General features: G+C 41.2%; 1 protein-coding gene across 8 annotated transcripts in view; it reads left to right on the forward strand.

Annotated features, from left to right (window-relative positions):
• The window catches only part of meis2a (Meis homeobox 2a), a 119,285-nt gene that overhangs the window by 43,703 nt on the left and 61,561 nt on the right, over nucleotides 1–14,021 (forward strand). For 4 of the 8 annotated variants that reach the window (XM_088432801.1, XM_088432802.1, XM_088432796.1 and 1 more), the window contains exon 8: nucleotides 6,605–6,750. In XM_088432801.1, coding sequence (XP_088288927.1) covers nucleotides 6,605–6,750 — 146 coding nt within the window. Of the gene's footprint in view, nucleotides 1–6,586; nucleotides 6,751–14,021 lie in introns of all 8 variants that reach the window. The other 4 variants (XM_088432800.1, XM_088432795.1, XM_088432797.1 and 1 more) reach the window with 2 other exon arrangements.

Raw genomic sequence — 14,021 nt, forward strand, 5'->3', positions numbered from 1 at the left:
CGAGTCATATGCACACTGACTAACACGCATACTGATCGCCAAGTTTGAATTTAGTCATTCTAGTTGATACAGTAAAGCAGGAAAAATGCCGTAACAAGGAGAGGAAAAAATTTGTATTCCACTTCGTAACGTGAAAAAAAAAACGTAAGCTAGGGACGCCGTAACTCGGGGGTCCGCTGTACTTGTATGTCACAGTGTGACGAGTTTAGAGGTTACGCTAGTAATGCGATTCCGTGTTTAGCATTTGAGATCGGACCATTCAAAAGATCGAAATATCTCTTGAGTCTCGATTTATTCATTTGTGTCCACTGTAGCGGACATTTGTTTTTGGTCTACATCTTCAAACTCATTGGAGAGAGTCAACTATATCCTAGTGGACTCACATATTATTGTAGAAAAATATTTTCGGGTTGACTTCCCCTGTACGTAAATTTTACGATTTGATATACGGAAGCATCCGGTCACATGACTTACACCTTATAATGCTCATTCATCATCGTAGGTGATGTAATCTAGTCCAGCCATTCCTTCAGTGCGAACATGTTTGTGTATGCGTGTTTAGGTGTGCATCTCCAGCATGCGGTTCCAAAAGCGGCAAAGACCCCTTGGTAAATCCAGAGTAAATAAAAGGGGGTAACCAGACGAACAAAAGCGGGAGCCCCTACCGCTTCTCCTATTGCGCTGCCATTTGTGACTGGGGGGGGGATTGAATGTGCTAAATGCTTCTTATGTTAGTGGAAAAAGAAGGTTCCTAAATCCCTCTCTTCTTTTCAACTCATTCTCCGTGGCCGAGCCTTCGGGGCTAGAGGTGGTGTAATAGGATGTTGGTGGAAGGGAGGGGCCCCATCACTCTGCCGAGCCCCCCCAAAAAAGAGCGCTCCTATATAACATATACAGCTTGCCCGGCTACTCACCTCACGAAACGTGCCCGACCGGTTTGCATCCGCGCATAAGGAGGCGCCCCCCCCCCACCCCCACCCCCATCGGCAAAAAGTCATTTTAAGCACGCCTTCCATAAGCCTCAACAATCTTGCTTCATCAGCCTGAAACAAACACCGGGGGCCTCGCGTTGCATTCAAAGCCCGTGTAAAGACTCGCCACTCGCAAAACGCACCAAAGGCTCGCTTGTGCCAGTGGATTACCAACTTTGACCTAATAACATCATACGACACACATAGCTTATCCATAAATAAAAAAATCGGCATTTGAATAACCTCTTTGGTGTATATTTAGCATTTGAGGATGTGATCTGGTCAGTTGCAGTGAAGATGTAGTCAATTTTGGCTTTTCAGAAATGTGGGCTTCAATGTCCAGTTTCATACGTTGGAATTTTGACGGTTAGGTAAAATCCTATCCTAGAACCCAAAATTGGCAAGCATCAGCGTTACTTCATGAAAGTTAGCAAGTCTTACTTTGTATTGACCAGTTTTTGATACAAAAAAATAGAACTCAAGTAACACCCATACATGTGGAAAAAAACTGCAGTCAATCAAATAAATTCGATTAATTTGCCATTTTAAAAATGAACAATTTGATAAATCAAGATATCTAAGTTTTGCACAAGTGGCAAAAAGTGACCCCCCCCCCCATCCCCCCCCCATGCTCTAATACATCAGATAAGCAAGAGTTGCAGCGTATTTACAGTCCTTCTCCACCGACCCGTTAATGAGCTCAGCCCTGAGACCAATTTACTCACACTGAAGATATATGTGAATGCATTTTTAATAAGCGCCCACTGGTGACGAGTTGAGAGGGGATGTACGCTATATGAGCGCAGTGAGCTCTTGGATTTGTTTGTTTGCCCGTTGTGCCGTCGCTGTTGTGTTATTTTGACAACCTGTGTAAAATGATGTATGGCGCTATCAAGATATTAAATTATTATTATTATTATATCTAAAAATAGGTTTCACCTAAATTGTAAGGAAAAAATATATAAATATATATTTATGTATAATATATTAAAACTCCTCTACGACAAAACCTGCATGTGTAAAAATACCCCCCAGTGTGAAAGAAATCCATGCATTGAAGCCTTTCTTTCTTTCTTACTTCCCCATACAATGAAAAGAATTCCTATGTTGTATAATACAATTTTTTTCTGAATTTGCCATGCACTGAAATTCACTATAAACAAGTTGTGGATTTTGGTTAAGTGTTGTGCTATGGTTTGCTACGTTTATGTAGCATTGTTAGCTGTGGTGGCAGTCGCAGCTGGGTGCTTTGCATTTATGTGGTAGGCTAAACTCAAGCGCAAGAACCCACGTGAAAAAAAAATCAGCATCCAGAAAGCAAAAAAATATTGATTAAAAAAAAACAGATCAATTTGATTAGAAAAATAACAATCTCTTACGTTGACACCCCTACTTATGCGGCAACTTTTAACCAGAGGCCAGTCACGCCATCACTGGCGTGTTTAAGAAAGAAGAAGTAGAGCGGGGAAGCGAGTGGGGCTTTTCCCTCCCCATCTCCGAGGGTGCTGTTTTTCCAAAAGCGCCCGAGGCTACACTCCAGCATCTCAGCTCCCCGAGGCCTTTTGGCTGCCTCCTAATAGCCAACCCCCATCTGTGTCACATGGCCAGATGATGGGACGCTTCCCCCTACTCTTGCCCTACACACTCCCTTCCCTCCTCTGCCGACATTTTTTTTTTTTTCCCAGCGTGCACATCCACACAGGTTAGAATGGCAGAGTTGCCAGGGAACAGTCAGAAGCCATTAGCGTTTGGGACAATTTGCCCTGCAGCGTTCCTTCTCCGGCTCCTAAGAAAGGAGGTGGGGGTGGATGCAAAGCACCAGATCTCCTTTAGATGTAATGAGGCTCTGCAAGTTGCCTCTTCTTTATTCTTCTGCACCCTCTCGCTCTTTGTCTTTTCCACCTTTTCTTCCCTCGCACCTTCTGGCCATCGCCTCGGGTTTTTTGTTCGAATAAACACATGGACGTCGAAGACCCGGCTGTATCCCACAGGGTATCGTCGGCATGCCCGCAAACTTGACCGTTTCTTTGCAAGCGTCCTGCTGCAAATTGATGTAAATTAGGGGTCCTGAACAAGGTTGATGAAAAATGACATTTAAAGGTGTTATCTTAAAAAAGTCACCTAGTTGTTACACGAGTACAGTGCTTTTGGACTGTTTTTCAAAGCCCCGCCCACAGCAAAGAAAAAAACTTTCGCCGCTCGCCGTACCAACTCTAAATACGGTTTTTACGATATGAATCAACTTTCGACATCTGTTAAGTACTTTTGACAGAGTTTATACAGGTTTTAGGTTAGTCTAAAACTGAAAAAAGTGGATCAAATTGCCTGAAATACAAAAAAAAAATATCCATTGCAATTTTTTGGACAAAAATGTCAAAATCCGCATTTTCAGTTAAAAACAGAAACACAATGAAAACAATTCACTGCTGCGAGGCAATGTGTCACGCTTTTCTACATTTTAATTGTTTGGTTTGGCCAAACATTTTCTTTTTGGCGCATCCCCAAGTATCACTTAAATCACTGCACAATATGAAAAGCTGTGGCTGCAATTAGTTTAGTTCACAGCTGTGCATTTTCACGAATTTCTTGCCCTTTTAATATGTTTAACCCAACTGATTTTGAAGGTTTCCGAATTTTTGATTGCTACTGTACATTGTAATACAGATTAATGTATCCATCATATTTGTTAAAAAAAAATCAAATGAAAAGAGGACCTTGAATAAATAAAAAAGAAAATACATTATTTTTCCAATTGTCCGGCACTATTTTGGAAAATTTTAAGCACTTTTTTTTTACGTCAAATTTTGTAAGGATATCTCAAAAGGACTAGTGGTATCACAACTTTACAAATATATATATATATATATATATATATATATATATATATATATATATATATATATATATATATATATATATATATATGTGGAGATCAGAGAATGCCACACGTCTGGTTCGTGCACATTACCCGCTCGAGGAGCAGTTGAAAGCTTTGGCGTCTGGTTTCAGGTGGGAGGCAATGAGCATGCTGGGTAATGAAGTGACAGGTCACTAGGTAAATACACCCGGGTCGCCGTGGGCGATGGCGGCGCTTTAGCAGGCGGAGGCTATCGCGTTGCAGTGAAAATGGAAACGTCAATAAAATTAATCTGCCAGCCTTTTTGGCCAACGTGTGGGTTCCGCCGCGTGAGGCCTTGACCGCTCACAGCGGGAAAGGGATTTACTTGGAAAAAACGACCAAAAAAAAAAAAAAACACACACTCACAAAAAGCAAACAAACAAAAGTGTGTTGCGACATTATTCAAGGGGCAGGGTGTTTAAAATTCACAGCGTCGTGTTGTTGACTTCCGTGTGGAGTCGCGTTTCTCAGGAAGCCCCCCCCCCCTCCCCTCACAGTCGGACTGGAGCGGAGTTTATTGTTTTAGGCTTTCCTGAACAAGGATTCGTACTTAGCGCGGGATTTACGGCGCTGGGCCGGCTAATGAATGTCCGTTGTACAACGACAACACCCCATATGTCCCTCAGAGGGGCTGTTGCTTCTTTGACTTCACACGCCGAGTGCTAAGTCGGCACTTCTCCGTTTCCCCCCTTTTCTGGTGTGGCTAAGCACTAATGATGTGGAAGGAAAACAAGGCCAGAAAGGACGGAAAGGAGGGGGTCGTTAGAATTTGGATCCCGATGCTCCTGTCCTTGTATTCTTCATATATTTTGCATTTTGATTACACCGGGAGCCTGTCCTGTCTTTTTTTTTTTTTTTAAGGTTATTAGTTCACATATTTATGCAAAATTAGCGCACATATAGGTGCCGGTGATTGACGCCGCTCCAAAGACGCTCCGACGTGCCCGTTTCGAATTTAGAGAATGTCCGGGTCCTTCGTTGCCTTGGTGGAGGAGTTTTTCAGATACATAATTTAGATGCCCTCAAGGAAGGCTTTCAAGGCATCTGTGCCCGGGGGCAAGAAAAAATAACCACCGCTGTTAAAAGTAAATCATTTTTTGCTAATGCACAATTAATGTGAGGAAGGAGAAAGTAGAAGAAAAAAAAAGGGGGTGCAGAGATGGAAACTTTTTGTTTTAAAGGCAAAATCGTGTTTTCCTTCTCGGAGTCACACAGACTTTAATGCACGCTTGCGCTAGCCTGTCATGCTAATCACGAGGGGGCGGGGACAAACAAGTCCATTATATGCGACACATCACAGCAAATCACATCTAGCGTACACTTCAAATATGCATGGAGCTCAAAATGGCTCCCCCAGTACTGTGAGCAATTTTTTTTAAACCTTCCACATCACTGTGCACTGCTTCACATCAACTTAATCGAGTGCCTATGTGCACATGCAGTGCCAGTCAGAAAAAGTACCGTATTTCCCGCATTATAAGGCACACCTAATAGACTTAATTTTTATAAAAAGTTGAGGGTGAGCCTTATAATCCGGTGCGCCTCATATGTAGATCAATTATGAGGTTGGGATTTGTAGATGAAGAATGAACTGATAAAGTTTCTTTTGTGTGTTTACAGTTGAACAATGTTGGTCATATTGACTTTGAGTTATTATGCTATTGAGAGTTTAGAGTTATTATTTGAGTTATTATTGTTATCACTTTCAGTATTATTATATTGTGATTGCAATGGAGGAAAAGTTCCTTGATATAAATGTTGCACTACATGTTATACCTTGCTGTTTAAAGATAAACTGTCACGGATATACTAATACAATAAAACATAGGACATTTGTTTATTCATTTTGGGAGTGAATGTAGTTGTCAGCTGGTTTGTAATCTACTAATCAAGTTTGACTGCTTCTACTGTTGCGCCTTATAATGCGGTGCGCCTTATATATGGAAAAAGTTTTGAAATATGTCATTAATTGAGTGTGCGCCTTATAATCCAGTACACGTTATAAATGGAAAAGGCTTTTAAATATGTCATTAATTGAGTGTGCGCCTTATAATCCGGTGCGCCTTATAGTGCGGAAAATACGGTAATCGTTACTTTAGGTTCAAAATGCTGAATAAATTACTCCAAGAATTAAAGTACTAAAGATCTTGAGATACTAAAGTACCTAATAGATGTAGTACTTAATTACCTAAAGTAGTCAATTATTTAGTTCTAAAAAAAAAAAAAATCCTAGTTTTGAATGCCTGGACTCGTAAAAATATCTCTTCGGGATTGAATGAGTTAAAAACGCAGGCCCAGATTTAGTCGCGTCGGCCCCGCAATGCATTTTGTCAAGCCTGCAAATGTAATTGACTTAATGACTCGTGCTGTATGGTTGTTTTGCCCCTCCCCTCTTGTAGATCTGGTGTCCAACCCTAACACTGCAGTTCTTAACTCCCCATCCTCTTGCACATGCTCTGGGGTATAGAACAACAGCGCGAGGTCTCAATGTAAACCCATCACTCAGCACTGGGCCTTTGTCTAAGGCCATCTAAATCCCCCCCCCCCCCCCCCCCCCCCTCCACCCAGCCTTCATATCTTCAATTCATAACAGTGGAAAAATTCACCGTGTTGCTTAACATTACTTTTAGGTTATCAGCTGTGGTATTTGTCAGTTGATCCATCCTTCACGAGACGCGCTCTGGTATGCCCGTGCGGCATTTTATGTCTCACGCAGGCTTTATTTTCCGCCCAGGAGATGGTTTAGACAACAGCGTGGCATCGCCGGGCACAGGGGACGACGACGACCCCGACAAGGACAAAAAGAGGCAGAAGAAACGCGGCATTTTCCCCAAAGTGGCCACCAACATCATGAGGGCGTGGCTCTTCCAGCATCTCACGGTGAGTCCTTTATTTTTTTATTTTTTTGGGAGGGGGGGGTTGTTATTATAATTTTGAGTGCAGATGCAGCTGTCACACAGTTGTCACCATGAGGGTGGGGGGAGGTGGGGGTCACCTGTCAGCCACCTGTCACAGAGGAACACAGTGACCGGGTCAATCTAATCACTTTGGACTGTTTACCCTGCAACGATGGGACGGACCAACGTAGGACGGTTAAACCAATGTTGGGATGCTCAGTGACCGCCGGGCGGCAACGGGAAATCGTAACTTCCTGGGGAATCTTCTGTGTTTGGATGCTGCTAGGAATTCATGAGCCTTTCGAGAACATTTTCAGCATTGTTCCAACATGATCTTTTCAAGGGTCAAAGTGCCACCACTTTAGCTACAGTATTTATAGTTATATATAGTTATATATAAAAAGACAATTATCATGACCGACGCCTAACAAACAGAAATATTCTAATATTTTACACCCTTTTTGAAAGTGAAAGCTGCAGCTCGGGTACTGATTAGCGTGAAGAGCTAGCAATTTGATAATCGCGCTAATAACAGTTGGTTTAAACGTAACCCAGTGGGTCATAAATGACCTAATTATGGAACAAGAGAAATGACCCAATATTTTGACCCTTTTGCAAAAAATAATCAAAATAACCTCAAAAATGTCTCATTTTGTGCAAGACAACCTAAAAATAAATATGATTTATCATAAGCCATACAAGTTGGCTTAAAAATAGCCCAGTTATGGGTCAAAAAGGACCAACCCAATATTTGGGTCAGTTTGACCCTAATTATTATTTTTTTTATTGTTTTGCACAAAACCATCTCAAAACTGGGTCAATTTGTTGAGTACAACCTCTAAAAAAAAAAAAACGGAGTTTCTTTCTATAAAACAATCCAGAAAGTTGATTCAAAATGACCCACATATTGGGTTGGTGATAATTGGGTTATTTTTAACTCAATTCTTTTTACAATGTAAAACTAAGTTAGCCAATATCGGGGAAAAATACTTGTATCAAGTAATCACATGAAAAACTGGGCCTATTTTTTTTAAGTTAGCAAAAAAAAAAAAAAAACTCTTTGAGTAACAAATTCAGTACTTCTTTACCATACTACTACTCCTAGTGTAAATATAGTGGCTAAATGAGCATATTTCATACTTTGGTTCACTTACTCTTGAACATTTGGTGAACGTTTCACCCCTTCGGGACCATAAATGGACCCTGTTACAAATTTGTTGAAACAAATAATACGGTAATATGTTTCTTACTTTCAACACAACAGACTGTTTCTATTTTACCTTAGTGAAGTTTTAAGAAGGCTTGCTGACGCTTTTTCTTCTGCTCCTGCTTTTTATGCTGTGTCTATCAAAAAGCATCGTTTTTTTTCTTCACGGCATCAACACATGTATTATTTTCCCCCCAAATTGTTTTGAAGTGAAATAATTGAGATTAGTGCCTTTTGGTAGGGCAATATTTCATATTGTCACTGATTTTTAATGCATTTTTGTTTTTGGAGCAATGACACACACACACACACACTTTGATCATTCACTGTATCCTCTGTTATTCTATTTTCTGATGTTACTTGTTGAAATGTGGCACCGCCGCGTGTCAGTCTATTTGTAAGCACCGAGGGGATCGACTCCATGACCCCCCCCCCTCGCCCCGACCTCCCTTTTTTCTACCCTGGCTGATGTCAGTACATTATCAGAACATCAGGTCTTATTGATTTTGCCACACGGCTCACATTTCAGCAGCAGCATGCGACACGCAAGCTGGATGCGGCGGGAAAAGCCAGTCAACTTCATCCCCGTCTTCCACCGAAGGGGGGCCCACCCTAAACCCCCGCAATCCCCTCCACCGAAACATAATGAGTGACCAGCAAATATGGCCTAATTGAAAGGGCTGTAAATCCATTACATATTGGTCAGGGGATAATCAGGAGTGCTTTAATCACTTTTATCTATTCAGGAGCAGTGAAGCTGCAACTGCAAAGCCCTCCGAAGCCTCGCAGGCAAGCAGGCCCGCTTATTGCTTATTATTCTCATCATTATCAAAATGACTTCATCAGCTGTTCACAGCTCACCCGCTTCCCTGGCTACACCGAACTGTGACCATCAGGTTGAGGGCGTTTCTTCCGAAGAGTACAAATAAATTGTTCGGGGAACTGTCAGGCTAAAAGGTGTTAACATGCAGTTTGATGCTTAAAAGAAAGAAAGGAAAAGAGCTCGAATCAAAAAGTCACTTTATAATATTTACACTTTACAATATTTTTAGGCCTTTTCTAAAGTCAAGTGAAGAATATTTTGCATTTTGTTTAAAATTTGTGAAATAACAAAATAATTTTTCAGCTGCTGTGGAGTAAATGACATCACATATACTCAATGCTTTTGTAACAACCAATCACTGCTCAGCTGTTTAGTCACGCGATGCTCACAAGCTGAGCTGTGATTGGTCCTTACCTGAGTCTTGTGCGATGCCCTTTCAGTCAACAGAATGTGGAAAAATGTGTTGTTCAAATCCTTTTATCATCAAATATTTTAGTAGAAATAAGTTTAGTATCCCTTTACCTTTAAAAATAATTTCCTTTTTTAGGGTCATATTTGTAATAATAATGTGGAAGAAAAAAGAAAAATACATGAAATACAAGTGTAAAGATTGTGAAATCAGTTTATTTTCCGTAAAGAAGCTATTGTAAAAACAAAAATAATAACTAAAAAAAAAAAAACATGGAAATATATTCACTTTAACAATCAACGAACCAAAAAAACATCCCATGGAGTTTTTAATGGGCTGGCTCCACCGTGACTAAAAGTGCTAGCTACCAGCTAGCTTGCGTGCTAACAGTACTCAGCCCAATATTAGGTCGCATTTCCTGAAAAGTTATACATTCAAAACTAGTTTAATTCAGTATATCGGTGAAAACCATGCAAATACATTCACTTTAACAACCAACGAACCAAAAAAAACATCCCATGGAGTTTTTAATGGGCTGACTCCACCGTGACTAAAAGTGCTAGCAACCAGCTAGCTTGCGTGCTAACAGTACTCAGCCCAGTATTAGGTCGCATTTCCTGAAAAGTTATACATTCAAAACTAGTTTAATCCTGTATATCCATAATTCAGAATGTTATTTAAGTAAAGATCTTAAGGAAAATTAAACAAATTAAAAAAAATCTGATTTATTTTTGAGTGTCTTAATGAGAATAAGACCTCATGCAAATAAGTGCCGTTCCAAATTAGCGTCGGAGCTTTCTGGAGTCTTTAGAATAGTTTCAAAAAGAGAAGGGATGCACTCAATGGACAGTTTTTAGTGCGCTGCTTCATTCAGTGTTTTCAAGCACCCGACCTGGCACTCCTCTTTTCTTTTTTTTTTTTTCTCCGAGCTTGTAGATTTTCTCTCCAATCTTTATTTGTTTCCTTTGTGTAAAGAGCGGGCCCGTCTTGTACAAATAATAATCCCTCCCTTTTAACCTGCCTTTATTTCTTCGCTGAGGAAGAGGACTAATTGAATTATCCCCCTTCTCTCACATCACATTCTCCCACACATAAACTCTCCCACACGCACACACACTCATGCATACACACCGGCATCCCTCCCGCCTGCTCGCCTTTCTTTTAATTTGTTAAGCAAATGTATTTGTGCTTGCCGCATGCATTTGGGTTTGGATTCTGGGGGACTTTGGCCCCTGAATGGCCCATAGTGGCATTCTGTCACCATCACATTCATGAAGTGAGGACTGAGGAGTGAAAGGGAGCCGCCTGGTCTTCCATGAGCCACGGGGGTCTCTCTACATATGTTCTCAACATCCAGCCATTGTAGCGTCGGACTCAAAAGCTCCAAAAGGACCGAACGTGTAAACCCCCTCCTTTTGCTGGCGAACCAAACCCTTCCTCCCACAAATGTTGGCTTTTGGAGGCAGTATGACAAACTTGCCCTCGGTGCTCCCTTCCTAGATGAATCATATTTGTCTTTTATTACTGTTATGCTTTTTTGTGGGTGTGTTTCTGTCATTGCTTTTTTGGAATTCTTACATCTGGGGTGACAACTACCCTTGAATTAGGGGCGGGGCGCTGTTTAATTGTCCGGAGTACAGGTGTCAAACTCAAGACCCGGGGGCCAGATCCGGCACGCCGCATCGTTTTGTGCGGCCCGCGAAATGCTGATTTGACTTCATGTTTCTGGCCAAAAGTGACTTCAAAAAAACAAAAATGTTTTGTTACCAGTTCCCAGATTAGCGCGATGACGTATTCTCATTCACGTCATTCTCACAATGTTTTAGCCAAGGGCTGGAACACTCCTGGTAGTGTGATAGCTTCGTGGTTGTGTCATGTTGAGCTTTGGGTGAAATTTCAGCTCCCAAGTCTCGTGTTTCAATAGTTTCACTTTGGATGTGAAATACATTTGATGTAAAGATCAAAAATTTGGACAAAATCCCACACAAGGGTTAAAGAAAGACCCGTATATTAGGCTTATAGTATAAAGTCAAACCTAACAAAGTCGACATGTTTTGCAAATTAATTTAACGTTCTCTGTCGCCTTAGAGATAAATTTAGGCTAGTGTTGCTTTTGTGTTGTAAAATGTTGTCGAGTATGTATGGTGTTTTCATTTATCCACATTTGTTTTCTGTTTTGAATGGACGTGTTCTTAGTTGATGCGTTTGAGTGACGCGTACGGCGGAGCGAGACCTGACGTAAAACAGGAAATCAAAGAATAAAATTGAGTGATGTGAATTGAATTGGAATCGTGTTGTGCTATGTAGTAGAAAGAGAGCAGAGTTAGGTCTCGCGGCTTTACCCTTCGGAGATCCGAGAAACCTCCTTCCCCTTCTCAAGTTTACGGTATAATTGTTGCAACTGATTGTTCCTTTCTCTGATTTGTGTGCACCATCACTCACAATGTTTATTTATTCAGGGCGTTATTAGCCTTGGGGAATAAATTGTCTCTAAGTCTGTTTGTCCATCTTTTCTGAGCCCTGTAGCGCCAGATTAACAGCTTGAACGCCCTTTCAATTTTGCTTCCTGTTTTTGCTCATTCCGCTTTGAATGTAGTTCATTTATTTCAATACCATTGCTAACCTAGTCACAAGATTCACAATGTCTATTCACCATAGTAGTACCTGTTTTCTATGTCATCTTTGCCAGCGCTCTGATCTCACTCATTTCACTTACGCAGTTATAGCCGTTTTACTTGCCCACCACATGGTGGAAACTCAAGCCAGGTTCGGGATTTACTGTTCCAAGCTCAACTAAACCGTGCCGCTTGGTGGTCACATATTCAATTACCCCGCTACTGTCAGCCCTCCATCTGAAAGAGAAGCTGTCGCGTCATAACCTGAAGCCCATATGTTGGTCCCTGGCGGAGCACGGAAGTTGGCAACCTTAAATGCCCCCACTCCCGTATGCGGAGTTGGCAAAGGGCTGCGCTGGCAGCTCAGTCGCTGTTAGCGGGGTGGCAGCATCACTCGACTCCCTCCCGCTCTTTAATACCCCACTTGCCTCCCTCCTGTCCGTCCCCATGAGGTTCTGGATGTCTTCCAGCCACATTAGAGGAAGGGAAATCCCAGACTGTTGGTATAAGCTTTTCAATACTACGGGGAGATTATGTTATCAGGAAGGTAAACTTCAGCGTTAGAGGGGGAAATGTATGACTGCGCCCCCCAATGCAAAGTTGATAAGACAATCATCCCCCCCCTCTATTAGTGACTATATTAGTCACGATTGTATTTATTTTTAAAATTTAACTACAGATGCTTAATTTTTGCCGCAAATAGACCACACTATCGCTCTTGTTCTTGTAAATTGGAAAAAAATAAAGAATGTGCAGTGATTTCTCTTTTTAAACCACAATTACATACCAGGTGTGTTGCATGGAGCAGTGATTACTCACGCAACAACTAAAACAATTGAAAAATAATAAACAGGGATATAGCACAGACCAATACCAGTACAGGCACTAACAGGATACCAGTTGTAACGTTGATGCATTTTTCTGTAAATTTCATTCAATTGCAAGTTTTTTTAGTTCGTGATCATAAAACTACAAGAAAACATCCAAAACTCGGCCGACGCTAAATATTATCTGCTGTTATTGCGAGTACCGCCATCTTGAAATAAGTCCACTTATAATTTTGATACCAACACCCTCCTATCCCTCGATAATGACAAAAAAAAAAAAATAGTTATGACCACAAAACACCGCGAAAATTCCAGTTCTTGTGAAGTCAAAAGCTGAAGATTAAAAACTAATTTTAGGATGATGTTTGAGTTCGAATCAGTGAAATATTCTCCCAAAAACACTCATGAGACATGAGAATCACAAGGACTAGGCTATCACTTACGTTAGTTACTTTAATAACGTTGATTGTTTTGTCCAATGAAATATTTTTAAAGTTCCATCACTTTTTAATTATGTTTGTTCAGGATTTGGTCTGTAGCATCAGTCAGAATATAAGCAACAAAAAAAAAAGTCATATTCAAAAGTGATAGCAGAAATTTGAAAACCTTTGAATCAACACAAAAGATATTCACTGATTATTTCCCATTGAGAGGCTAAAATTTCGATGATTTGGACATTTTCAATTTCAACGTCTTCAAAGTCAAGAATCAGAACAGATGTCACTTAATTTGATAGCTGATTAGTTGTCGATTGTTCCGCCTCCAGCTAAGTACATTCGGGTTATGGTTTGCCAATTTTAACACGGCACACCCGTTTCTATTTGAGAATCCTGTTCTAGTAGACATTGAGAGCCGAATAAAGGCAATAGTGTCGCTCTAAAATCCACAATTAGCCCCCCGGCTTTCCTTCCCCTTCACCCCGCCGCTAGACCCCGCTGGCCCTCCGTCACCCCTGTAAAGACCAAGGTTGGCCTCGCAATGAAAACAGGAAGCGGTCCGATGGGCAGATACCACTTTGGCCTTGTCTTTGGACTTTGCGTAAAGCCCGCTAAACACCTATGAAAATAAATAGTGAGCTCACGGAGTGGTCAGTCAGAAGAGGACGAAGCCCCTTCGCTCCATCAACCGTCTCAAGTTTTGTTGCCGGGTCACCCTTTGGCCCGGGTGTTTGAGGGAAATGCTGTTAAGCTGCTAAGCCAGGTGTATTGGTCCCTGGGGCTCCCTGAAGGGGAAGTGATACATCCCTCGTTTTTTTTTAAGTGCTTGGACTGTGGAATATTGTTGTCAATAGAGGATTCAGTTGGACTGTAGCATTTGAAGGGGAGAACAAAAGAATCCGTTGTTTAAAATTTTAGCAATCTAGTCTCAACAAC

This window comes from Hippichthys cyanospilos, chromosome 14, assembly GCF_059441005.1.
Source record: "Hippichthys cyanospilos isolate Australia breed blue-spotted pipefish chromosome 14, RoL_Hcya_1.0, whole genome shotgun sequence".
NCBI classification, from domain to species: domain Eukaryota; kingdom Metazoa; phylum Chordata; class Actinopteri; order Syngnathiformes; family Syngnathidae; genus Hippichthys; species Hippichthys cyanospilos.